The sequence below is a fragment of the Netta rufina genome (assembly GCF_964035555.1).
Source record: "Netta rufina genome assembly, chromosome: 15".
In the NCBI taxonomy this organism is placed as follows: Eukaryota; Metazoa; Chordata; class Aves; order Anseriformes; family Anatidae; genus Netta; species Netta rufina.
In genome coordinates this window covers 6180314-6205798 of record NC_140138.1, presented here as the reverse complement: position 1 = coordinate 6205798, position 25485 = coordinate 6180314, and the positions used below count along the sequence as shown (strand labels likewise).

Here is a 25485-nt window from a genome sequence, read left to right as displayed (position 1 = left end):
AGAGGTACTGTAACTGTAAATAAGCACCGGGAAAAAGTTTTAAGCAAACAAAGCACTGACTTGCACATTCACCATGCTTTAAAGTCCCTATGAAAAAAAGAAAAAAAAAAAAAAAACACAAAAAAAACCCCTGTACTTCCCCAAAATGTTCCTCTTTCCCCGCCGGTATGTGAAGGAAGTCCCAAAAGAGGCGAAAACAGTATTGTCTTAAATGATGTATCGATTCTTGTCTGATTAAAAGCTGTTACCATTCCTGCCCCCTGCCTTTCTTTCCAGCAGCTCTGGGAGGTTCCCCTGCACCTTGGGGGGGGGCTGTGGGAGGCAGAAAGGGGCTGGGGAGGGGGAGGCTGGGCCCAAAGGGCTGCCCCAAAGGGCTCCAATGTGCAAATCCCCTCTGAGCAACTCCGGTGTTGGAAACAGCCCCGCAGTGCTGCAAACTCACCCAAGCAGCCCCGGAGCACTCGAAGCTGCTGCAAAGAGCTCCGAGTGCCTCTGGATGCTGTGAAACGCCTCCGAGCAGCCCCAGCACAGCACCCAGCTCCCTGCAAACCGCCCCGTCCTGCTCCAAACTGCTCCCAGCAGCAACAAAAGGGCTCGGAGCATCCCTCAAACACCTCTGGAGAGCCACAGAGCGACCTACAACCCTGCAAACAGCTCAAATGGATGCTAGGATTTCTCTAAGCACCTCTAAAAAGTCCTTTAAATTGCCTCCAAAAAATAACTCGAGCTCAACCAGCCTGAGGCTGCTCTAGAAATCTGGTGAGTAAACAGCTCTGCAGGGCATGCAGTCACTTCAAGAAGCCCTGAAATACCTCTGAACAGCCCAAAACGCTGCAAGGACAGAGTTCGGGGCAGTGCTGAAGCACTTGAATTGCTGCAAGAGCCTCCTCCAACCAGCCCCGTAAGGCACCGAGGAGCTAAAGCTGCTTGGAGCGGCTCGAAGTAGCTCTTGAGCTCCTCAAACTTTTACAACTCCTTGAAATAGCTCTAAATGCATTCAAAAAAAAAAAAAAAAAAGACAAAAAACTTTAGCAGCTCTGTAGCACTCCAAGCCTCCTGTGAATGGCTCTGAGGTGTCTCAAGTGCTCTGAAGCCCTCTGTGAGGCCCCCAAATTGCCTCCAAACCCTTCTAAGATCCCTCTCAACAGCATTAAAACCTCTCAATGATGGCCATAAGCTTCTCTGAGTGGTTCGAAACCTCCCCCAAAGGGCACTGAAAAGGTGTGAGCGGCTCTGGAACAGCTCCGTGCAGCTTTGTGGAGCTGAAAGCAGCTCCAAAACTCCTCTAAAACCCTTCTTCACCTGTGAAATGCCTCCTAGGTGTTTGCAGCGGCTCTGAAGCACCCGAGCTCTTCTGGATGTCGGCAGCACCCGGCGGCTGCGGGCCACCCCAGCCCACCTCGGGCAGCTTTGAAGAGCTCTTAAAAAAACAGAAGTGCGTTTAAACAAACACGCTTTCAATAGCTTTATGGCTTTGCGGGGCTGTCGCGGCTCCAAAACTCCTTGGGGCCGCTCGGCAGCTTCTGCAAGGCTCCTCGCACCGCCGCCACCAGCACGCTCCGGCCCTTCTGGCCCTGCCATGGGTGCGCCGCGAGCCCCGACCGTGGCCACGGTGCCGGCCCTGTGGCCACCCTGCTGCTGCCTTCCTTGTGTCAGGCACAGCGAGCCCAGTGCTGGCTCGGCTCCACAGGCGAAAATAAATCACCCCGGCCTCATGGAGCACACCGCAGCACCAGCCAGACCCTTCCTTGGGGAGCCAGCGGGCACCTCCGAAAGCCCCCAAATGTGGCCAGGACCACACCGTGGTGGTGTCCTGCACCCTTGGGTGAGGACACGGCACCGGGGCTGCACCCATGGTCTCCCCGTGGGGACGGGGGCGCGGGGCTGCAGCCCCCAGCCCGGGCCCAGCACAGGAATGCGCTGCAGCCGCCGGGTGTTTACTCTCGGCCGTGTGGCTGGAGGGTGGTGAGGAGCAGGGCTGGCGCTGCGGGACCCTGTTTGGAGAAGGGATTTCCAGCTCCTTCCCTTCCACATCTGCTGCCAATCTCCCTCGCTGGGGCTGGGGACCGGGAGGGGGCGGCTTAACCCTTGGTGCCCCCCTCGAGCACCCCGCGGGGCTATCGGGGGGCAGCCCCTCGCCCATCGGTGCTGCCCCTTGGGACTCACCTTGGGCTGCACCCCGGGATGCTGGCGGGGAGCGCGGGTCCCTGCGGCTGGTGGCCGGTCCCCAGGGATGCTCCAGGATGCAGGACAGGGGACAGTAACACCCAGTGGGCACCCAAATACCTGGCGAGGAGGTGACAACAGGCGGCTTGCCTGCGCCACCAGGTTTTCCTCCTCTTGCTCCAAGCAGGAAATCCCTGGCCTGCGGCGCACAGCCCACCCGGGACCCCCAGGACCCCAGCCCACCCGGGACCCCCACGTCGAGCAGCGCCAAGGTGGGTGCTGGGAGCATCCCTGGGAGGGGGCAGCGTGTGGGTGCCCCCTTTGCACGGGGACTGCAGGGCCAGGCGGGGGGGGTCCCCAGCTCTGGCCACCGCTCTGCACACCCACCTTGTGGGTGGCGGGGGGGGTCCCGTCCTCCTCCAGCACCCACGGGTGACCCCATCCGTGGGGGGCGAGGGGTGCAGCATCCCAGGGCAGCCGTGGGGTGGGGCTGGCGGGGTTGGGACCACCGGAGCCCCCCGAGCCTGGCCCGGGGAAGCGGGTGGGGGGGTCCGGCCGGGGCGGGGGCGCGGGCAGCACCTCCCCCCGCCGCCCCCGCCCCCTGCAGCCCTCCCCTCCCCTCCTCCCGCTCCTTTCCCCTCCTCCTTCGCCTGCTCGCCCGCACAGCCCGGGGCAGCCGCCGCCGTCCCGGTCCGGGCTGCGCCGCTCCGGTTCCGCTCCGGTTCCGCTCCGGTTCCGCTCCGGTTCCCATGCGGTGCAGCCCCGCGGCCCCCCGCGCCCATGGCCCGGCTCTCGGTCAAGGAGCACCTGGACGGGATCCTCTCCGACTTCGAAGGTGAGGCCGGGACGCCCCCTCCCCAGCCCCCCCAAATCCTCCCCTGGGACCCCGCTGCCCCCAGACCCCCACGCAGGGCTGCGCTCACGGGTGGGTGCGCGGGGCTGGGCTCGGTCCGGGAAGGGGAGCGCGTGTGTGTTTGTGTGTGTTTGTGTGTGCATTTACACGTGTGTGTGCATGTGTGTGTGTGTACATACACACTCATGTGGGGGGGGTGCGTGTGCGCTCCCCCACGCGTGCACCCCGCGTCCCGCGTTGCGCTCCCACCCATCGCTGCTCAATGGGGCCGGGCACGGGGAGCCCGATAGCACCGAGAACTTCTTTTCCCTTTTATTTTCTTTCTTTTTTTTTTCTTTTTCTTTTTTTTTTTTTTATTTTCCTTTCCTTTTCTTTTTTTCTTTTTTTTTTTCTTTTCCTTTTTTTTTCTTTTTTTTTTTTCTTTTCCTTTTTTTTTCTTTTTTTTTTCCTTTTTTTTTTTTCCTTTCGGCCCCAAATCCTCCCTCGCTGCTCGCCGGAGGCCGCGGCGGGTCGGGGCAGGGGCTTGGGAAGGGGCAGGGTGGGGAGGAGCGGGCGGCGAAACCTGACGCTGGGGCTGCTGCTGCCCTCGCCGGGGAGGAATGCGAGCACCTACCCCGGCCCCCCCGGGGCTGCTCCGCCGCCCCCGCCCTGCCCCTGGCTCTGGGCACCGCGGCCGGGCAGAGGATGGCGAGGGTGGCTCAGGGTTGGGGAAGATTTGGGGTAAAAGGAGGCGGTTTGGGGTACCCCCGGGCTGCGGCGATGGACAGTAGAGCAGAGTGGGGCCGCCCCCCCGTGTCCCCATCGCCCCCGTGTCCCCACCGCCCCCGGCAGCCTGGCTGCCTGGGAAATACCTGCCCGGCGGAGAGCTGTTATTAGCATCACCCGGTGCCCCGGCCCCTGACCTCTGCCCAGCCCCGGGCACGGGGCCAGTGACCTGAGGAGGGGACGGGGCAGCGAGACCCAGCCCAGCCCCATCGCCCCTGGCCAGGTCCCCTTTGCCCCCACCCCACGGCCCCCATCCCATCGCCTCCACCCCTTGGCCCCCACCCCATCACCCCACTGCCCCCAGCACCGATGGGGCCGTGGCCAAGCCAAGGGATGAGGCCGAGGAAGAGGAGGACGAGGGTGGCCTCGCGCCGGTGCACGTGGCGGCACGGCGGGGAGGACGGGGCGCCGCGTGGGGCTCCCCGCCGCAGGCAGCGCTCGGTGGGAGCTCTCCGTGGGGAGCCGGCACCAAACGGTGCCGCTTCGGCAGATCTGGCAGGAACACGGCTCCCGGGGGGCCCCGCGCTGCCGAGAGAGGGAAGGAGGGAGGAAAGGAGGGAGGGAAGGAGGGGGCGGCCGCCCCACGAAGGCGCTTCCTGCCCGCGGGGGCTTCACGGGGGGTCCCGGCTGCTCAGACCCACCGCGGCGCTGCCTGGCCGGGCCGTGAGGGATCGCTGCCCCCGGGGGAGCAGGGTGCCCGGCCTGGGCCCCGGCTCGCCCCCCGCCGCTGCCAAACGCCCCGTGGCAGGAGGCTTTGCTCCGCAGCCAGCTTGCTGCGATGCCCAAAGGGCTGCGAGTGGGCGGGGGGCGCGCGGGGGAAGCGGGAGGCGCGTTTGCACCGACAGGAGCCCCGGGGACGCGGCGTGGGCTGGTGGTTGCAGTTAGATCCGTGAAGCCTCCCGCCTGCTGCTCGTGGGGAAGTGGAAGAGCCCTTGGCAGGGCTGTGGGGGTCCGCAGAGGCTGAGCACGTGCCCTGTAACGTTACCGCTGCACGTAGCGACAGCGCTGGCCCGCCTCGCCATCAGTAGGCTTCAGGGTTAACGCCCTGGAACAGGGCAGGAATCCTCAGCGCTGGTGCCCGCAGCTGGAGCTGTGCTCCTGAGGGATGCGGGACGAGAGGGTCCGGCGGGGATCTGGTTACGCAGGGCCGGATCCCTTACAGGGGAATAAAGCGGGCAGTGTGCTGCGCGGGGGAGCCGGGGAGGCAGCGGCACCGGCCGGCCGGCCCGCAGATAAGCCGGGGAGAACAATGCCGTGGGGCCGGCCGCAGCGATCCGGTTTCCCATCCGGGCCGGGCTCACAAACGGCTCTTTGGCACCTGGCTGCACGGGGGGGGACTCTGGGTACACGGGGCAGGGGGTGTCTGATGAGCTCCGGGCTCAGCCGTGCCGTCGGGTGCCACTCTCACACCACCTCTCTCTCACCCAGCGCTCAAGAAGTCGTTTGAGGCGGAGGACACGGAGGATGTGGACGAGGTGCCCGGCTCCCCCGCTGCGTCCCCGCTGCCCTCGGGTGCCGTCGAGAGCCACCGGTTGCTGCAGCCCAGCCCCGCGCCCCGCATGGGCAGCGGCCCCAGCCCGTCCCACAGCCCGCTGCTGCGGAGCCGGCTCAGCGCCAGCCTCGCCGCCAACCGGGGCGCCAGCGGCAGCGGCATCGCCCACGTCGCCTCCTTCCAGACCTGCCCGGGGCCGGGCAGCGACGGCGAGAGCCTGCGCAGCTCCTCCTCCAGCCTGGAGAGCCCCGCGCCCCCCCGGCCGCCGGGAGCCCCCCCGGCCACCAGCCCCGGCCTGAAGAAGGTGCCGTCCCACGGCAGCGTCTTCCCGGCGGAGCCAGAGCGTCCCCTCCACGTGGCCACCGGCCACGGCTCGCTGCCGGCGCTGGACCTGCACATCGCCGAGGAGCCGGGGGTCCCCCCGCCGGCCTCGCGCCCCCCGCTGCCGTGGGGTGCCCGCAGTCCCATCACCCAGCCCCGTGCCTGCTGCCCTTCCTCCCCCTCTTCCTCCTCCTCACCCACCGAGGTGGCTCCGGGGCCGCCCCGGACGCAGCTCAGAGTCTGTCTCAGCGCCAGCCCCCGCCTGGCCCGCCCGCCCCCCCCGGGGCCCAGGGGACGCCACCCTTGCTGCCACCATGGCCACCGACCCTGGGGAGGGGCTGTCCCTGCTGCCAGCCCCCCAAGCAGCCCCCTTCAAGCTGGTGTCCCAGCCACAGACGGTGCAAGTGAGCTCCCAGCCCACCTTCCTCGGGGGGCTGGTGCTGATGTCGGGGACCCCAGCAGCACCAAGGGATGGAACTGGCACCGGTCCCCTCATGGGGAACTCCTCCAGTGCCAGCTCGGTGGGGCCACAGGGGCCCAGTGAGGCTGCGGACGGCTGCTGCACCCCAGGGACGCCGGAGCATGGTAGGAGTCACTCCCCTCTGTCCCTCCCTCCTGTCCCCACCAGGACCCCTTTGTTGTTGGTGAGCCCCGAGGCGCGCTGTGTGCCCCGGTGCTGGTGCCACCTCGAGCCACCCCAGCCGGTGCTGAGGACGTGGCCATGGCAGTGCCAGACTGGCCCTGAAACACCCGCTGGGGACACTGCCGCTGTCACCAGTCCCCACCTGCATCCTTCTCAGTGCCCAGCGCTGCGGGGCTGGGTGCTTCGGGGCTCAACCTGGCACGGCTCGGCACGGCGCGTGGCAGGGGGGCCGCACGGCACGGAGCCGAGCACGGTGCTGGCAGCGCTCCCGTCCCGCCCGGCCCCGGGGTGCCTGGCGAGCTTTCCACGCCGCCCCCCGGCACTGATTGTTTTCCCCGGCGTGGGGAGACAGGTCGGGACACATGTGCTGCATCCGCCACAGCGCCGAGCGCCGGGGCCGCGCTCGTGCCTCGTATCGCTGCGATCTTGTCCCGCGTCCAGCGCTTTCTTCCCTCCTCATCCCTCCTCGCCTTGGCACGGGGACAGATCCTGTTGCCTCCCTTCCCGCAGCGGCCCGGGGGCGGAGGAGGTGGCGGGGGGCCAAGGTCTGCTTTGACATGCTCGCACCACCCGCGCCCCGGGAAGGGTGGGGAGGAAGCGGGGCCGCGGGGCCCCCCCAGCAGAGCCCCAGCGAGCCCTCCTGGGGTCCCCAAGCCACCGCTCCCGTCCCCAGGCTGTCCCTGCACCGGTGGCTTCATCCGTGCCAGCGGTGTGGTGCGTGATGCCCACGTGCCCAGCTGCAGCTCGTGGCTCTTGCTGTCACCCGTGGGATGTGGGACGTGCCTGTGGCCCCGTGCCACCACAGGCAGGGCCCCCCCAAGTGTCCCCTCACAGCGGTGGCACCACGGGGCCCCAGGCGCTGGGCACGGCGCATCCCTGGTGCTGCCTCCCACCGCCGCCTGCCCAGGCGTCCGGCCCCGAGCACGGTACGGCCCCGGGGATGGAGGGAGGACGCCGGGGTGGCCGGGGCACGGCCGCAGCCGCTGGGGCCGCCTGTTTACACGCCTGGGGATCATTGCCTGTCTCGCTCAGGTGCCTTGAAAGCCGCCGTCGCCGGGGCTCTAAGTACTAACGCTCGCGAAGGCATCCATACATCTGCTCCGGGCTGCAGTGAATCATCCCGCAGCAATGCCCGTGGCCGAGCCAGCCCGGCTGGACCCGAGCTGGGGGGGACACAGCAGGGTCGGAGGGGCTGGTGATGGGATGGCCGAGCTGGGCATGGCCGGGCCAGGCTGCGGAGCGGGCGCGAGCCGGAGGGCAGCGCGTGGGCACCGGCACCGGGACAGAGGCTCCTGTGCCAGGAAGAGGTGGGGACGGGGCAGTTCCTCTCCCGGGGGACACCAGGGCCTGAGCCAGTGGCACCCACGGGTGCACGCAGCCACAGTTCGCCCTGGGTGTTGGGGGCTGTTGGTGGTGTGCTCGGGCCCACTTTTTTTTTTTCGGGAAGCGCTGAGCTTCACTTCCACGGCCGCCGTGTTTCACTTCCACACCGAGCACCCCAATCACCCACGCAGGGCCCCGAGGCGAGGAGGAGGAGGAGGAGGAGCGGAGGAGGAGCCGTGGGCTGCAGCCTCCCTCCTGCCTTGCACCCCAGGAGCCATTTGGCCCCAGTGACCAGCTCGTGGAGCAGCCACACGGCCGGAGCCGAGGTAGGGGCGGACGGAGGCGTGCGGGGAGGCCGGCGGGCACGGGGTGCCAGGGCAGGGCGAGCGCCCCGGTTCCTGTGTGCTTGGTGGGCAGGGTGCTTGGTGTCACGGCAGGGTTTTGGTCCCTATCACTGCAGCAGGGCCCCATGGTCTCACTTCCTCTTCTGCTTGTGGTGGGTGTGTGGCACCCGGCCTGGTGCAGCTCCACGGCCAGCCCGGCTCCGGGTCCGGCTGTGGATGGGGCTGGTCACTGCTGTCCCCTCGGGTCCTGCGTGGCGTTGGGAGCGGTGTTTCTGGGTCACGGTCAGCAGGGTAAGGACTGGCCGTGGCACGGTGGGCACTGTCACCACGGCATGGCCACCACGGGCTCTTGTAAGGGGTGGGGGATTTGCACCCCAAAGCCCTCCATCCCCACACCACAGGGGCAGGCTCACTGTGGCTGCATCCTGTGAGCCTTTCGGCCGCGCTCCCTGCACCCGGCGATGCTCAGCTCCTTTCCCATCGCTGCCTCCCTCCACCCCTGTGAGCTTATTACAGGCTTCTCCGGCCAACGTGCCGATTAACCCCGCATCAGTAATTAAACCATCCCGGGATACCACGGACCCGGGCTTACTCGTCCCTGCCTGGAAAATAAACCATCCTAAATGAGCCCTGGAACAGGTCCGGCTACAGGGAGCCATTATCCCGGGCCACATGAAGAGATAATGAAGAGCTCCCTAATGGCCCCACATGGGCCGCCCGGCCGCCGCGCTCTCGGCCGCGGTTTCTGGCGGAGGGCGGCGGGGCCGCCTGCGGCACCGGGGGGCCGTGGGCGCAGCACCCAGCGTGGCTCCACCCGCACCCCTCCGGCTGTTTGTGTCTGCTCGGTGCTGCCGCCGGCATGGCATGGCACGGCACGGCACGGGGCAGAAGGTGACAGCCGTGCTGGGAGCCCCTGCGTGGGTATCACAGCCCCGGGAGGTGAGGGTGCAGGCGCTGCGCCCTGCCTGGGGTGGCCGGGCACCCTGGGGTGGCGGTGGTGTGGAGGTGGGGAGGCTTTGTGGGGCGCTGGGGGTGTTCCCTGCTTGGGGGAGCAGAGGTGAGGTGGGGACACGCGGGGTGCTCGGGGCTGGCCCAGCTCCTCCTGCCCGCGCTGAGCTCGGGGTGGCACTTGGGTGGCGCTCGTCCTCCTGGTTGTGGCTTGGGGACTGGGGGTGGGGGCACCGTCAGGGTGGCTGCAGGCAGTGGCTGCGTCGCTTGGTTCCGAATCTGTCCTGGCAACCTCGGGGACAGGGTGGGGGGCAGGTGGGGGTCCTGGCATCGCGTGGTGCTGAGGTGAGTGGGGAGCAGGGCAGGACGAGCCCCCCCAGCTCGCTCCAAGCTGGGCACCCACAGGAGCAGGCACTGCTGCGGGCAGCACCCTGCCGCCTGTCCCCCCCCCCCCCCAGCCAGCTGGGTGTCACGGCTGTCACCAGGAAGTCCCGGGCTGTTTTGACATTTCCGAGGAAAGCCCCAGGCAGTGCCGCCAAGGGCGCTGTGGTACCGTGGGCGGATGGGATCTGGGCCATGCCAGGTTTGGAGAGATAAAATCTCCCCCCGGGAGGGCGGCGTGCGCAGCACCCTGGGGTGCTCCCAGCCGGCTGCTCGCCAGGCCATGCAGCGCTGCTGTCCCCAGCCCTGCCACCTTCCCGGTCACCTGCATTATCCTGGCAGGTGCAGTTGATCCAGCACCACCCAGCAAGGTGGGCTCGTGCCCACTGGTGGCCACGGGGCACCCGGTCCCCCCCTCCCCGGGACGCACGGCACCAAGCGCATCGCTCCGTCTGCCTCCTGGACCCTGCGGGTCCCTGTCCCCAGGACAAGTGGCACGTGGCTGCGTCGGCAGCTTGGGCCGGCGGCAAGCTGCTGCTCGAGCCTCGCCAACGCCAAGAGATGGCTGGCACATATGTGCCAGGCGGGGAGGCTGCGGCGTGGGCTGGGGGACGCAGGCGCCGTGGGGCACTGCGGCAGCGGGGTGGGCAGCGCCGGGCGTGTGGGGGTCCCCGGCGCTTCCCCCACCACCACCCGGTGCCAGGTGGGTGCCCCGGGGTGGGGGGGACAGCCCCGGGTGCCACGGAGCTGGTGGGGGTGCTCGGGGGCCACCCACGCCGTGGGTGCTCAGGGTGCCGTTTGGGGATGGGGGCGTCGCTGTGCCGGGGTCCCCGTTGGTGCCGGCTGAGCTCAGAACGGGCAAACTCGGTGCATGGGCGGGGGGCGGGGGAGGCCGGGTTGTTGCCATGCTGGGCATGTGCGAGCGCAGCCGGGCGCCAGCCCGCGATTGAGCCCCGGAGGGGACGACACCGGGCTGCGGAGCTGCAGGGACCGGGGGACGGGGACACCCGGGGTCCCCCCCCCCGTCCCCAGCCAGCTGTGTGGGAGCGGGGACGTCGCGTCGCAGAGGTAGGACCCGAACAATGGCCGTGCTGGGAGGGAAAAGGAGAAGGAGGAGGAGGAGGGGGATGAGGGCTCGGGGGCCCCTGGAAGCCGCCACACAAAGGGCTGGGGTGGGCGGAAGGCGAGGGGCTCTGGCTGCACGCCTGGTGGCTCTGGTCCTGCTGGTACCCGGTGGCACTGTGGTGGCACTGCCACCCTTCACCCTCTCGGGGCTGGCACCCGTGGCGGTGCCACTGCCTGTGCTCCCCTCCTGGGTTACAGGTGCCTGATGCAAAGCGGGGTCTGGGGCTGTGCCCGGAGCCCCCCCGTGCACACCAGGGCTGTGCCACGAGGTGCCCGCTGGCCATGGCACGGGGTGACAATGAAGGATGCTGCTGGCTGGGACCGGGTGCCGGTGCTTGTGACTCCACCGCTTGCCGAGCTGCGGGTGGCATCGTGGAGGGCTTGGGCGGATGCAGGTGCTCAGTGGCCCACATTGGGGCAGAATCACCCCAATGATGCCGCTAAGGGACTCCCACGTCGCCTCTGCCCGTGGTGCCGGGGGGGCGGCGCGCCCCGTTGCCGAGCTTTGCCTCGCCAGCTGCCAGGAATGCGCCGGGGCTGCGTGCCCGCCGGCGCGGCTGCTGCTGGGGTAACGGCGGTGAGGCGAGCAGCAGCCAGCCCGGGCGTCCCACGGGGCACGGGAGCAAGCTGGGGACGGGGTTTGGGGTTGTCCTTGCTCCCCGGCAGCCCTGGGCTCACCCCGCGTTCGCCCCCGCGCAGGGAGCAGCCTGGAGCCGCAGGAGAGCAGCATGGAGGCGCCGGCCGTGCTCGAGGAGCTGCCCCCGGGCGCTGCGCCCGGCAAGGGGGCGCATGAGCTCTTTGGCTACGTGGGGATCGAAGCCGTGCTCGACCAGATGAGGGTCAAGACCATGAAGACGGGCTTCGAGTTCAACATCATGGTCGTCGGTGAGCGCTCGCGGGGCTGGTGGCTGGAAACGTGATGCCACAGTGTGGGGGGAGGATGGGAAGAAGCAGGCTTTTAACAATAAATTTAAAACAAAAAAAAAAAAACAACAAAAAAAAACAATAAATTGGGGAAGGATGGATCCTGTAGTGTGACACAGTGGTGATGCTTCCTGCAGCACCAGGAGCTGGGAAACATCCCAAGCTTGGTCCTGCGGGACTGGAATGCTCCTAAGTGGGTACCGAGGCGTTACCATAGGGAGAGGGGTTATAAATACCATCAGAGGGGACAAAGCGGCGCTGCTGGTGTCCCCTCAGGGCAGAGCGGGCTGGGGAAGTCCACGATGGTGAACACCCTCTTCAAGTCCAAAGTGAGCCGCAAAGCCTCGCAGCCCGGCCAGGAGGAGCGCATCCCCAAGACGGTGCAGCTGCAGTCGGTCACCCACGGTAAGGCCACCGGTGCGGTCGTGTCCCTTAAACCCCGGGGAGAAGCAGGGGAAGCCTCCTTCATGCGCGGAGCCCCCTGACCCCCACCTGCCCCGTAGTCATCGAGGAGAAGGGTGTGAAGATGAAGCTGACGGTGACGGACACGCCGGGCTTCGGGGACCAGATCAACAACGAGAACTGGTAGGGTGCGGGCGGGGGCGGGGGAGGTGGCAGCATTTTGGGAGAGGGTGACCCCCCCCTCCCCGTGGGGCTCTCTGATGCCGTCCCTGCGTCACCAGCTGGGACCCCATCATCAAGTACATCAACGAGCAGTACGAGAGGTACCTGCGCGAGGAGATCCTCATCACCCGTAAGAGGAAGATCCCGGACACCAGGGTCCATGGCTGCGTGTACTTCGTCCCCCCCACGGGCCACTGGTGAGTACCACCCACCCCTGGCACCCGTGGGTGCTGCCGGAGGGGCAGCAGGGTGACGGACGTCCCTCTCAGGCTGAGGCCCCTCGACCTGGAGTTCATGCGGAGGCTCAGCAAGATCGTCAACGTGGTGCCGGTGATCGCCAAGGCCGACACGCTCACCCTGGAGGAGCGGGCAGAGTTCAAGCAACGGGTGAGGGCACCCCCGGGGGGCTCCTGGTCCTGACACCCCCTCCCCCCCAAACTCAGCCCAGCACCATCTCACACCCCGTGCCCCGCAGATCCAGCAGGACCTGAAGGCCCACGCCATCAGCGTGTACCCGCAGGAGGACTTCGACGAGGACCCTGATGACCGGTTGCTCAACAACGTGATTCGGGTGAGGGCCGGGATATGCTGGCGTTTTGGGGGCCGTGGGGAGCGCGGTGGCACCCTGGGGTGACCGTGCACCCCTGGGCCCGCAGGAGAAGATCCCGTTCGCCGTGGTGGGGGCGGACCAGGAGCACCAAGTGAACGGCAGGCGGGTGCTGGGCCGCAAGACCAAGTGGGGCATCATCGAAGGTAAGGGCAGCCAAGGGGGACCGGGGTGCCAACAGGGTGTCCTCGAGGGCAGCAGCACCCCTGGGTGCACCCTTGCCTGCTCTCCCCGTGGCGTGGGGCTGTGCCCGAGGTCCGGTGGCCCCCAGCCCACCCAGGGGGTCCCCACAGCCTGCTCTGTCTTGCCTTGCAGTGGAGAACCCGATGCACTGCGAGTTCCCCATGCTGCGGGACCTGCTCATCCGGTGAGCCGGGGAACGGGGCTGGGGGTGCCCAGGACCCTGCTGGAGCACCCCAGGGTGAGGTTGGGGGGTGGGGGGCACCCCCAACCACGGGGGCGGCGCGTGACGGTGACTTGGTGCCCTTCCTCCTCGCTGCCACCCCGGGCAGGTCCCACCTGCAGGATCTGAAGGACATCACCCACAACGTGCATTACGAGAGCTACCGCGTGCGGCGGCTGAACGAGAGCAACCGGGTGGCGCTGAGCCCCGCCAACGGGCTGCCGGGCAAGGACGAGGACGACAGCAACCTCTGAGCCCTGGGACCCCGAACCCCGTGGCGGTGCCCGTCCCCTCCCCCACCAGTGACTGTGCTGCCCCGTGCCACCTCTGGCTGGCCGGCTGGGGACGGACCCACGCCCCCCGACGTCACCTTCCCCCATCCCCGGACACCTCATCGGGTGCAGGGGGACGCCGTGCTCCCCCCCCCCGGCCCACGCTGGCTCAAGGATGTGAGCAGAGGGGGCTCCCAGGGTGTCCCCGTCCCCAAGTCACCCCCAGCCTCGCCACCGGGCTTCACCAGGATCCCCCGAAGCCCGCTCGGCATTAAAGGTGAAGCCGGAGCCTTCAGCATCCACCATCGTCATCCTCCCCCCGCCACCCCCTGCCGCAGTGCTGTCTCCAGGGGCTAGCAGGGCGCGGGTCCCCTCCCCGCTGTCACCCCACCAGCCCAGCCCGGTGACGGCAGCAGCGGGCGCACCCGGACTTTGAGCCGCTTATCGGGCCCCGGCCGTGCCCGCAGGGAGCGGCAGCAGCACCCAGAGGTGTGCGGGCTACACCCTGCTGCTCCCCGCTGCGTCACCCCCGGCTGGGGACCCCGGGCCCCCTGCCTCCCCCCGGCACGGGGACATTTCCAAGGAGCCCTAGGATGTTAGGGCGCAGCACCCCGAAATCCTCACTGCAGCACCAGCAGGGCGCGGGGGCCCCCTGGGTGCTGCTGGGGTGCGGAGAGCCCCCTTGGTGCCTCCCGCCCCCGAGGCGGGGCCCGGGCTGGGTGCCAGCACCCGGGCCCCCCCCCTCGAACCGTGAACCGTCACCAGCAGCGCCGGCCCCGTGTTAATGATCCACCCGCAGCCAGCCCCGGGCCGTGCGGGGCCGTGCTGGGGACGGGGAGCGGGGTTTGTGGTTTGGGACCCCCGGGGATGTTGTGCGTGGGCCGGCGGCCGGCGGCTCCCCCCCGTGCGCTCCACCCCTCGGTGCCGGCACGCAGAAAATAGCGGAAGCAGGCGGTGGCCACTTCCCGGCGCTCAGCTTGGGAGCTCGGCGGGGCCATGGCGTTGGTGAGGATGAATCTGCGAGCCGTCACCTCCTGGGTGGGCATCGCCCGCCTCTTCGCCATCCTGCTGTCCTGCATCGCCTTCAGCCTGGTGGCCTCCACCGGGGTTTACGGGGGCCCCTACGGGACGTGGTGCATGTTCAGCTGGGGCTTCTGCTTCGCCGTCACGCTGCTGATCGTCCTGCTGGAGCTGTTTGAGCTCTACCCCAAGCTGCCCCTCTCCTGGGACGACTTCACCTCGGCCTTCTCCATGCTGGCGGCGCTGATGATCTTCACCAGCTCGGTGGTGTTCCCCTCCGTTTTCATCGGCAGCCCTTGCAGCAGCAGCATCTGCATGCGCCAGGCGGCCGCCACGGCCATATCCTGCCTCTGCTTCCTCGCCTACGCCCTCGAGGTGGGGCTCACCCGCGCCAAACCGGGGGACATCAGCAGCTTCCTCTCCACCGTGCCCGGTCTCCTCAAGGTGTTTGAAGCCTACATGGCGTGTCTCATCTTCTCCTTGCTGGATACCTACGACTCCGTGCCCGGCCTGCAGTGGTGCGTGGCCGTCTACGCCGTCTGCTTTGTCATCACCCTCCTCATCATCATCTTCACCATCGGCCGCTGCCTCAGCTACATTCCCTGCCCGCTGGAGAAGGTGCTGGTGGCCTACAACGCGCTGGCCATGCTCATGTACCTCACTGCCGTCATCATCTGGCCCTTCTACAGCTTCAACAACAGGAGCCGGCCCAGCCCCTGCGGCGCAAACTGCTCCTGGAACAAGCACCTGGGGGTCACCTTCCTCACCATCTTCAACTTCCTCGCCTACCTTGTGGACCTGGTCTACTCCACCAAGATGGTCTTCATCAGGACCCGTTCCTGAGGGCGGCGGGGTGGCCACGGGGCCGGGCAGGGAGCTGAGGAAGAGGCCGGACGCCTCGGAGAGCTCCTTCCTCCCGGCCTCCCCCCGTGCCGGGGAGCAGCGGTGGTGCTGGGGGTACCGGTGGGGGGGGAGCCGGGTGGGGGGGGATCCCGATGGCCTGGGGGCGGGGAGGGCTTTGGGATTAAATTTGGGTCATTTTTCACTTGCTTCTGCTCCGCTTTCTTCCCCTTTTTTTTTTTTTCATGGCTGGGTGGGGCTGTTCTGAGTCACCCCCCTGGGGCTGCATGGTAGCAGGGGGACACCGGCCTTCGGCAGCTCCTCTTCTCTCCTGCTGGAGTTAAACGGGGCACGACCAGGAAAAAAAACAGCTGGGATGCTTCTGACTTGGCATCGCAGGACCCTGCAGAACGGGTTCGGGAGGAATGTGGCTGCTGGGGGGGGGCACAGTCCCCAAGCTCGGGGACAGGTCTGTCACCGTCACCTGAGTGAGAGCCCCGCGGTTGGAGCGGCTGTGCCCGTGCCGTGCCTGCTGTTCCACACCGTGGTGGCAGCAGGGAGTCCCCTGCCTGAGGACACGGGGGTGCCACCACGAGGCTGGTGGCACAGGAGGGTGTCACCACGCTGGGAAGAAGGGCGCAGAGCGGTGCAGGCGTGTCCTGCAGGCACGGGAGACAGGCACCCACGGGGCACGGTGTCCCCACGCTGTCCCCAACCCATGCTGCTCCCTCGGGTTCTGCCTCCCCAGACATCACCGCTGCTTTTAGCCAGGCTGCCCTCCCCCTGCTTCTTCACCAGTGCCACCTCCCTGCCACCACCGTGCCACCGCCTTGTCCCTGCCACCTCCCAGCCGGGTGCCACAACCCCACGCTGGCTGTCACCTCGCCACCGCGACCTTCGCCCTGCCGCTGGGGCCCGCGCTCGGCCGTCGGAGCTTCTCGAGGCAGAAATTTTTTGAGCAAATAAAGGAAAAAAAACCGCACGGCCCGGCGCAGCCCTGCCCAGCGCCGGAGCGGAGCTATTTTTAGTGCCTGAGTTGATTGAAATTCATAGAGGAAAGAGGCGCGGGAGCGCGCGGCGGCCGTCACCGGCGATGAGTTGCAGCGCTTGGTGCCGGTAACGGGTAACGCAGCGGGGCTGCGGCCGGGGGGCACGGGGAGGCTGGGGCGTGGGGAGGCAGCCACGGGTGGGCTGGGGGTGTGGGGGGGTGTGTGGGGGGGCTCCCAGCCCGCTGCACCCCACGCAGGGATCTGGGGGTGTCTCGTGGCCCCGGGATGCGCGGTGGTGGCACCGGGAGTGGCTGGGTGCTGGTGCCATGCCGTGCCTTGGGGTGCCCCGGTGCCGTGCCGTGCCGTGCCGTGGGGAGCCCCGCTGCCGTGCAGTGCCGTGCCGTGCCGTGCCATGGGGTACCCAAATAGCGCGCTATGGGGCGCGCCGGTGCTGTGCCATGGGGAGCCGCCGTGCCGCGCCGTGCCGTGCCGTGCCGTGCCGTGGGGAGCCCCGGTGCGGCTCGGTTGCCGGTGCAGGAGCGGTGCCGGTGCCGGTGCGCGGCGGATTCCTCCCCCTAGGGGTCGGTGTGCACCGGAGCGGCGGCGCGGGAGGCGGCAGCTCCTGCGCACGGCCCGGGGCGGCCGGGGCACGGCGGCGGCGGGGAGCGGGGAGCGGGGAGCGGGCACCGCTGCGGGCCCGGGTGAGTGCGGCCGGGGCGGGGGGCGGCGGAGCCGGGGCCGGGGGGCTCCCCCTCACGATGCCCGAGCCGGCAGCCGGGGCCCCGGGATGAGCGGGGCGGGCGGTGGGGAGGGGGGTGATGGAGCAGCGGGCACCCCCCTCCGGCACCCCCGGGCCGCCTGGAGCGCACGGTTCAGCCCCAGGCTGGTTGGGGGTCCCCAGGGGGGTCCCCTCCTTCAGCTGGCTGTGCCTCATGCCAGGGCCACCTCTGTCGCTGGCGGTGGGTGAGGAGCCCGCCGAGAGGGGTTTAGCGTCTTGCAAGCCAGCACCAGCGCCCGGCCCCCTTCCCCATCAGCTGGAAGCCCCTGTGACCCCCCGAGATGTCCCTGTGGCCCTCAGTGATCCTGTGGTCCTAGGGACACCTCCGTGTCCCCGTCTGGACAAGCAACCCCCAGGCAGCCCCCGTCAGCCTCCCCCAAGGGGGCCAGGTCTGAGCCCCACTTGAGGTGTCTGTCTGGGGGCTCGCATCCCTGCCGTGTCCCTTCTGTGTCCCCTCTGTGTCCCTTGGGGCTGCAGGCCACGGCCAGGAGCCCCCCCAAGGCTGCTCCAGCTGGAACAGGGACCAGGGCAAGCGGGGCAGCCTGGCAGTGCCCCTGGCTGGGTGTCACCAGGGGAGGGACCCCCACAGAGCCCCAACCTCATGGGGACACAGCTGTGGGTGCTCCCTGGGGGCACCCAGGTGGGAGCAGGATTGGGGTCAGGGTCTGTCCTGTCCCCATGGATCTTATCCCACCCATCCCATTGTCTCCACAGCCGTCTGCGTGGCAGGATGGGGATGTGGCACCCCCAAACTGATAGCGCCGTTTTTGGGGAGGGAGGGTGGGGAGAGAACAACATACGTGTGCTCCAGGACAGCTGCGCCGGGCTGCGGGTGTCTGCACGGCGAGGAGGGGGTTCAGGCATGCCCTGGGGGTGTCGGGGTGCCCCGGGGTGCCGGGGTGTCCCCACAGCCGGTGCGCCCGGGGCTGCTCCTCGCACCGGTGACCTCGCAGCACTGCCATGGCAACGCCGCGTGAAGTCACCGGTGCTCGCGGCGCGGTGCCAGCGTGGGCGTCCGCTCCCGCAGCCCGCTGCCACCCCATGTGTGTGTGTGTCCATCCCCACCCCCCCAGGATGAGCTGCGCCCCCGCCAGCGCCGACGCCTGACCCCGCCACCATGCTCGTCAAGGAGTACCGCATCTGCATGCCGCTCACCACCGAGGAGGTGCGGGGGTGTCCCCCCCCTGGGGAGCGTGGGGGGCACTGGGTGGTGGTCCTGGGGGGTCAGATGGGCTGGGGGACACCGCGGTCCCCGCTGCTGTCCCCTCGGGGTGAGGACAGTGCCTTGGTTAAGTCATTTTGGCCGTGGCTGTTGGGTGCGGGATGCGCTGTGTGGTGTTTTGGGGTGCGAGCACGGGGTCCCCCGGCACATCCCATCGCTGTGCACGGTGTCCCCGGGGCAGCGCGGAGGTGGCAGGCAAAGGGCTGCGTTTTGGGTGCTGCCGGAGCGGCCCAAATCCCCTCCAGCAAGCAGCAGCGATGGCTGGGGCCGTTCTGGGGAGCAGGGGCTCGCGGCAGCTGCGCCCACACCTGCGGGTTTGTGGCAGCACCTGGGGAAGGTTTGCGGTTAGGCGGAGCGGCGAGGAGACCTGCCCGGCAGCCGGGATGATGGATGGGATCTCGGGCACAACAACAATGCGGTCACTGCGCCGCCGCACCGCCGAGTACGGGCACACACGGCCGTGGGTTTTGTTTTTTTTTTTTTTTCCTGGCCTGCCCAGGCAGGCAGGCAGGGAAATCGCTGCAGGTACCTGGGCAGTGGGAAGGGCAGGATCCGGCCCTCGCCCAGGGGTGAGAGCAGGGGGACCCTGGGGAGACGCCTGCCTGCTGCACGGCTCGGGCTCTGGCACCGCTTTGCTCCGTGCCTCAGTTTCCCCTCTCGCTCACTGCAGTACCGCGTGGGGCAGCTGTACACCATCAGCAAGCACAGCCACCAGGAGAGCGAGAAGGGCGAGGGCGTGGAGGTGGTGAAGAACGAGCCCCACGAGGACCCCGTCCATGGCCCCGGCCAGTTCACCGAGAAGCGCGTCCACCTCTCCAGGTGAGGCACCCGCCCGTGGTCCCATCCTGCCCCAGCTCCGCGGGGACACTGCTGTGCTGGGGGGCACGGGCAGGGGGTGGTGTGACCCCGTCCCTGCTCCCAAAATCCTCAGGGAGCAGCCTTCCCAAAGAGGGGCTGCACCTGCCTCTGGGGATGTACCCACCTTTTGGGGGATGTCCCTATCTCCCAGGGGTGCCCCCATCTCCTGGTGTGCACCCATCTTCGGGGGCTGTACCCATCTTTGGGGACTTCACTCATCTCCTGGTGTTCACTCATCTTTGGGGTGCGCACATCTCTTAGGGGCTGCACCCATCTTCAGGGACTGCACCCTTCTCATCTCCTGGGGTGTGTGCATCTCCTGGGGGCTGCACCTACCTTTGGGGACTGCACCCATCTCCTGGGGTGCACCCCACCCATCTTTGGGGACTGCACCCATCTTAGGGACGTGTACATCTCCTGGTGCGCACCCATGTCCTGGGGTGCCCCCATCCTTGGGGGCCTCACCCTCTCCCAGCCCACCCCTCCCCATGGGTCCCACTGCACCGCCCCAGGCTGTGCGGGGACACTCCCAGCTGCTCCCCTGCCCGTCCCGGGGTGTCCCCGTGTCCCCACACGCAGCCCCGGGTGCCTTTTGGGTGGCCGCAGGCACGCGGCGCTGCTGTCCCCGTGTCCCCGCCGCCAGCTGCGGCGCGCGGCCGAGCGTGCACCGGCGGCTCCCCCGCCGGGGAGTCGCTGGCGTTAGACGGGATATTTTTAGCTGCGGCACTCACGATTCTCCTCTTGGGGATGTTATTTATAACGCCTGAAAATTAATCAAAAAACACCGCCGCTGGGAGGGAGGCAGCCGCCGTGGCGAGCGGGGCCGGATCCTGCCCGGGGAACGGGGCCAGGGGTGCCTGTGGGGGGACAGGACCGCGATGGGGACCTGGTCTTGGGGTGATGGGGAGGGTCTTGGGGTGATGGGGGGTTCTGGGGTGGTGGAGGGGTTCTGGGGAAGGGGCGAGGTCCCTGGGGAGGTGATGGGGGTCCGGGAGCTGTGCTGGCACGGCAGGGCCGTGCTCCTGGGCCGTATCCTGCCTCCCTCCCCCAAAACAGCAAGCTGCCGAGCTGGGCCCGGGCAGTGACCCCCCGAATCTTCTACATCACGGAGAAAGCCTGGAACTACTACCCCTACACCATCACGGGTGAGACACGGGGACGGGGCCGCCCAGCACTGCGGGGCCAGCCGTGTCCCGGTCTCACCTCTCCCTCTCTTCCCCCACGGTGCCACCCCGTGATGCCGGCATGCCGCGCGGCCCTGCAGAGTACACGGTAAGGAGGGGAGCATGGGGGGGCCCGGTCCCTTTCCCGTCTTGTGGCTGGGGAGGGGGCGCCGGGGTGGGCGTCCCTCGGGGACCAGCTCCCAGGCGCTCTCCCCGCAGTGCTCCTTCCTGCCCAAGTTCTCCATCTACATCGAGACCAAATACGAGGACAACTGCGGGGACAGCGAGAACGTGAGTGGCGCCGGCCGCGGCCCTCCCCACCTCCTGAGCTGGTGGCACGGCTGAGACCCGGCAAACTCACCGAGGGGGGGGGCACACGTGGCCGGTGCCGACCCCTCTCACCCTCCCTGCCCACCCCAGATCTTCCACAGCGATAAAATCCTGGGCGACCACGAGGTCTCCTTCCTGGACATCGCCTTCGACGAGATCCCCGAGCGCTACTACCGCAGCCTGGAGGTAACGGGGCTGGGGTGGGGGGGCAGCTCCCTGGGGTGCCCCTCTCCGGGTCCCCCCGTCCCCGGCTCATGGCCCCGCTCTGCGCCCCAGGACCCCCGGTTCTTCAGCTCGGCCAAGACGGGCCGGGGGCCGCTGCGGGAGGGCTGGCGCCAGCACACCAAGCCCATCATGTGCTCCTACAAGCTGGTGACCGTCAAGTTCGAGGTGTGGGGGCTGCAGACGCGCGTGGAGCAGTTCGTGCACAAGGTGAGGGCGGCCGAGGGTGGCGCGGGGCCACCTGGGGGTGGGTGCTGATGGCTGGTGTCACAGGTGATCCGGGACATCCTGCTGATCGGGCACCGGCAGGCCTTCACCTGGGTGGACGAGTGGTGCGGTGAGTCCCCGTGGTGTCCCCCAGCCCCTCTGCGTGCGGGACCCCCGATGCCACCAACCGTGTTGGCTGTTCCTCCTGCTCCCCATGCCCCCTGCCTGGTTCCCCTTGGGTTCCCACCTCGGCACACGTTGGTGGTCCCTGTGCACATGGAGCCCCCCTGCGCCACCGCTGCGCCCCCCGGCATGGCTCAGTCCCCTCCCCGCAGGGTTTTGCTGCCACCTCGCCTTCACCCGCTGCCCCGCTGCTCCAGCCCTTGTCCCCTGCCCCACGGGGACACTGTGCCCAGGGCTGGCACCTGATGGGGTTGGGGACACCGGGGGGTGCAGGACGAGGCCGTGCTGGAGGCGGCTGTGAGCCCGCGTGTGCTCGGCAGGCATGACGATGGAGGAGGTGCGGCGCTACGAGCGGGAGACGCAGGAGGCCACCAACGAGATCATCGGCATGGTGGCCCCCACCATTTCGGTCAGCGAGGTGGGGCAGCCCACGGCCACGCACTCGGCCCCCGCCAGCGCCCCTTCCACCCCCCTGAGCGACGAAGCCCCCGATTTCCTCGCCCCCCCCAAAGCTCGGCCCCGCAAGAAGTCGGCGCCGGAGACCCTGACGCTGCCGGCGCTGCGGGAACGCGCCAGCGCCGAGTGAGGCCGCGCCGTGCCACCGCGCCGTGCCACCTGCCCGGTCGGACTGTCCTCTCCTCCGTGCCAGCCCTGCCACCCGCCCCGTCCCCTCCGACGGATGCCGACCCCGAGGGGGGAACCCGCCGGCAGGGCGCAGGGGAGCCCCGTGGGGGTGCCGGCGACCCTGAGCCGCCGCGGGTGCCCGTGTGGGACGTTGTCACCATCGCCACGCCGGACCTGCTGTCCCACAGGGAGGGGACGTCCCGCTCCTCGTGCCAGGCAGCATCGGGCCACGGCAGCATCCCAGCCCCTTCGGTCCAGCCGTGGCCGGGCTGGGCGCGTGGCCGTGCCGGGCTGGGTACCGCGGCACCCGGGGAGCGATGCTCGAGCACCGCCCTGCAAGGTAGGCACCGGGCACAGGAGGGTGGGTGTGGGGGTGTCGGTGACAGCCCAGTGCCACCTCCTGGGGCTCCCTGTGGGATGCCAGGGGCCACGCAGCCCCACGCGCTCCGGGTCTCGCAGTCGGAGGCCGTGCCAGTGCGAGGGGTGCCGGGGCAGGCTCAGACCTGTATTTTCTTTGGGAAAACGAGGTCCTTTTCGGAAATAAAACTGGAGACGTGGCGGCTGGCTCCCAGCGGTGGTTTATTGGGCTGTGCAGAGGAGAGCTGAACCTGCGGCATCGCCACGTCCCTCCTTGGCACGTGGCACACAGCTGGGATGGGCAGCATGGGGGTCGGGGTTTGTGGGGTGGGCCAGAGGAGCTCACGGGTGCCCCTGGGGGAACACAGCTCCCTTCCCTGCTAGTCCTCATCACTGCCACCCTCCAGCTCCCCGACAGAGGCGGCCGGCCCCAGCAGGGTGATGTAGTAGGAGCTGCAGTAGACGGGTGCCTTGTTGGGGCTGGAGTAGACCTGCTCGGGCCGCAGGGAGGCAAAGGGGTTGGCGGCGTAGCCCGTGATGTGCGTCTCCAGCTCCACCAGGATCTGCAGCGAGGCCTTCAGCTCCTGCTCGCTGCCGGGAGAAGGAAAGGAGGAGTCTCCGTGACTGTGTGGCTGGGGCGTTCCCTGCAGGGACATCCCCGCAGCCAGCTCGGGGGGCACACCGGGGGGCTCACCTGTAGACGGTGAAGAGGGTGGGCAGGCGGTAGTCCCGCAGCAGCAGCAGCGTGGGCAGCCAGCCTGCCATGAGGTCAGGGCAGGCGTGGAAACCTGTGGGGACGTATCAGTGAGTGGGGGGCACGCTGCCTGTGCTCCCCACCCCGAGAAAGCCCGGCTGGCACAGCGTGAGGCTGCCAGCAAGGACGGTCCCCGCTCCCCGCCAGGCTCCGGGTCCTGGGCTGAGCCCCAGGTCCGAGATCTGGAGCCCAAATGCAGGGACCCCTTTGGGTGCTGCTGGCACCCGAGCCCCAGGGTGTCCCCCCCTGCCCGTGGTGGCCCACGGTGGCGTGGTGCACAGCCGTGGTGAGCTCTGGGCACGTCCCAAAGTCCCCAGCAGCCTCGGGTGCTGCACCCTGGGCACTCACCCGGATGGAAGCCCACCACCAGGTCGGGGCGTGCGGCCAGCTTGGTCTCCACCTGCCCTTCCCAGAAGTCGTGGTACAGCCCCTTGAAGCTGCTGAGATAAATCCTTCCCTGCGGCCCCGGCGTGGCCAGGGGGGGCCTCATGATGGGCCCGTCCACCACGTCCACCCCCACCATCACCACCTCCATGCCCCGCTGCCCCGGGAACATCCGCGCCAGCTCGTCGTAGTCGGTCACCCGGGTGTTGAGGGTCTCCACGTGGGACGCCCCCACCACGTGGACGGTGAGGGGCTTGGCGAGGGGGTCGATGCCGAAGAGCCGCAGCCCCAGGCCGATGGTGAGCGGCCGCGAGTGGAAGTCGGTGACGAGGCGGCGGACGGACTCGCGCAGCTCTCCCTCCTCCGGCCGGGGTTTCCCCGCGTTGGCCCAGAGGAGGCTCATGTAGCGCCCGGCCAGGACAGCGCCCAGCTTCTCCTCCAGCTGCTCCTGCATGGCAAACCAGTCCTCCCAGCCCGCCACGTCCCCAGCGGGTTTTGTCCAGGTCTCCGTGGGGAAGGGAATGTCACCTGGGGGCAGAAAAGTGGATTTTCAGGGGTGGCCCTGCAGGCTAGGCTGCCCATTCCCCCTCCAGCAAGCTGCAGGGAGTGGCACTGCCAGTCCTGGGTGAGCAGAGCTGGGAGGAGGGACCCCGCACGCTCAGGGGATGGGCTGTGAGGGGGAATTTGGGGTGGGAGCAGTGCCCCCCGCCCCACCTGTGAAGACGAGCCACTCCACCAGCCGGTCCAGGGCCACCAGCTTCAGCTTCTTGCAGAACTTCTTGTGCAGAGGCCAGTTGGCACGCTGGCACGCCACGCCGCAGTAGTACACGTTCTGGCATCTGGGGGGAGAGAGGCAGCGTGCCCAGCCCCGGGGGTGGGCAGGATCCGTGCCTCCCCCAGCCTCACCCCCACCACCGGGCTGAGCTCGCCCTGCTGGGAGCCCGGGGACACCCAGCCCCACGCCACCTTCCCCTGTACCTCTTGCATCGGCGGAGACTTTTGGGGTCAGGGAGGGCATCGGGGAGCTTCTTGCACTCGGCGCAGAACTTGAACGTGTCCTCCATCTTCTGGAACATGTCGAAGTAGGTCCGGATGCCAAAATCACTGCCCCTCTTCCTCCCGTCCATGGCGGATCTGAAGGGAGCCCAGAAGCATTGCGGGGGTGAGAAGGGTCCTGCCCAGCCCAGCTGGGCTCGTGCCTTCCCTCTGTGTTTGTGGGATTTCTCCTCTGGCCAAGACCATCCTGAGCCGAGCTGGTCGGGGACAAGGAGCCACAGGCGTCACCTTGTCCTGGGGGGATATGGGGGTGCACCCAGGAGCCGGGGGGGACACAAAGCTCGGGGGAAGACACACAGCACCCGCACAGCCTGCCCCAGCTGCTCTCACTCACTTGTAGTCCTCGTAGCTCTTCATGTTGAGCTTCTGGAGGATGACGTGGGACAGCCCCGGCACGTTGCTGTCCATGGCTTGGAAGCCCAGGGAATCCATGTCGGGCGCCCTTGCTGCTGCTGCTGGCTCCTTCGCTGGCTTCTTGGCGGCTTTGCGGGCTGCTCCTTGCCCCCGCTGGGCCATGCTGGCAGTGGGACAGAGGGGTCCAGACACAGGGGGTGCCCAGCTCCTGGGAGACCCGTCCGGGCGTCCCGATGCTTGTCCCCGTCCCACCAGGAGGAGGGTGGTGACCGGGGCGGCAGCCTGGCCGCACGTCCCGCTCCTGGCACAGCGGGGCTGAGCTCAAATGTCAGCCCCAAGAAGGCCAGGCCTCCCGGCCGGCCTGACACCGATAGCGAAGCTATTCCCGGCACCACCTCCCGGGCAGGGGCCGGCCCCCGTATGGGGCTCCCCAAAAAAAGGGGCTGGGGAGGGTGACGGGGTGCCTGGAGCTGTCTGAGGGAGGTGTCGGGGGGATGTGAGGGGGATTGGTGGAGGGACTATGACTCGAAGCAAATCAGCTATGAAGTAGGTATGTGGTTTATTTTGGTGCTGGGCACGTGCGGGATGGCTCCCAAAGGCATGCACACCCTAACGGGGCAACTTGCCCTGGTTATATGCAATAAAGAGCATGGAGTTTCCCAATACACCTCTACACGTGCATAACCTGTCCCTGCTGTGTACTACAATTAGCTCCAAGCAGTCGTTTCCATAAAACTGCTCCCGTCTGCCCAGTGCCTGCTGCTGGTGGTGGTGGGGCTGAAGGCCGGTGACTCCTCTCCATCACCAGCAGCTGCCCCCCGCCTTTGTGCAGACTCAGCTGCTCCTCGGCCCTCAACCAAACCACAGGGTCGGGCTCAGCTGTTTTTTTGAGGCAGGTTCCCCATTTTTGTCAGGAAAAATCCTCTGTGAGTGGCCCTGAGACTCCTCATTTG

At 68.1% G+C, this 25485-nt stretch overlaps 4 protein-coding genes across 4 annotated transcripts; 3 read left to right on the top strand and 1 right to left on the bottom strand.

The window, feature by feature from the left end:
- Window positions 1-2946: 2946 nt before the first annotated feature.
- On the top strand, window positions 2947-13326 carry SEPTIN12 (septin 12; the record flags this gene model as incomplete). Its single annotated transcript, XM_084296229.1, is given in 12 exon segments — window positions 2947-3001; window positions 5213-5901; window positions 5903-6182; window positions 11061-11246; window positions 11562-11690; window positions 11789-11870; window positions 11969-12106; window positions 12179-12296; window positions 12385-12480; window positions 12566-12662; window positions 12832-12883; window positions 13029-13326. Coding segments are annotated over 12 exon segments (2067 nt in total). The 3' UTR covers window positions 13174-13326.
- Window positions 13327-13977: 651 nt separating this feature from the next.
- On the top strand, window positions 13978-15163 carry LOC311214957 (myeloid-associated differentiation marker-like). Its single transcript, XM_084295839.1, has one exon. It carries the CDS (start codon window positions 14188-14190, stop codon window positions 15052-15054), a length of 867 nt encoding a protein of 288 aa, XP_084151965.1. The 5' UTR covers window positions 13978-14187; the 3' UTR covers window positions 15055-15163.
- A 1496-nt stretch (window positions 15164-16659) lies between these two features.
- Window positions 16660-22148, top strand: LOC311215022 (cytoplasmic phosphatidylinositol transfer protein 1-like). The gene is made up of 10 exons (XM_084295969.1): window positions 16660-16741; window positions 17892-17983; window positions 18711-18859; window positions 19955-20043; window positions 20163-20170; window positions 20281-20352; window positions 20482-20577; window positions 20668-20823; window positions 20887-20950; window positions 21324-22148. Exons 2-10 carry the CDS (start codon window positions 17936-17938, stop codon window positions 21587-21589), a joined length of 948 nt encoding a protein of 315 aa, XP_084152095.1. The 5' UTR covers window positions 16660-16741; window positions 17892-17935; the 3' UTR covers window positions 21590-22148.
- Window positions 22149-22217: 69 nt separating this feature from the next.
- Window positions 22218-24832, bottom strand: MSS51 (MSS51 mitochondrial translational activator). The gene is made up of 6 exons (XM_084295769.1): window positions 24513-24832; window positions 24101-24256; window positions 23837-23961; window positions 23087-23650; window positions 22679-22772; window positions 22218-22575 (listed from the first exon to the last, which is right to left on the bottom strand). The coding sequence occupies exons 1-6, from the start codon at window positions 24692-24694 to the stop codon at window positions 22365-22367; spliced, it is 1332 nt and encodes a 443-aa protein (XP_084151895.1). The 5' UTR covers window positions 24695-24832; the 3' UTR covers window positions 22218-22364.
- Between the last annotated feature and the right edge of the window lie 653 nt (window positions 24833-25485).

Coding starts and splice junctions, on each gene's coding strand:
- MSS51 (XM_084295769.1), bottom strand. CDS start 24,694: ATGGCCCAGCGGGGGCAAGGAGCAGCCCGCAAAGCCGCCAAGAAGCCA. Junction 23,962..24,100: donor AGTCTCCGCCGATGCAAGAG/GTACAGGGGAAG, acceptor CTCTCCCCCCAG/ATGCCAGAACGTGTACTACT. Junction 23,651..23,836: donor GGAGTGGCTCGTCTTCACAG/GTGGGGCGGGGG, acceptor TTCTGCCCCCAG/GTGACATTCCCTTCCCCACG.
- LOC311214957 (XM_084295839.1), top strand. CDS start 14,188: ATGGCGTTGGTGAGGATGAATCTGCGAGCCGTCACCTCCTGGGTGGGC.
- LOC311215022 (XM_084295969.1), top strand. CDS start 17,936: ATGCTCGTCAAGGAGTACCGCATCTGCATGCCGCTCACCACCGAGGAG. Junction 18,860..19,954: donor AAGCGCGTCCACCTCTCCAG/GTGAGGCACCCG, acceptor CCCCCAAAACAG/CAAGCTGCCGAGCTGGGCCC. Junction 20,578..20,667: donor GCTACTACCGCAGCCTGGAG/GTAACGGGGCTG, acceptor TCTGCGCCCCAG/GACCCCCGGTTCTTCAGCTC.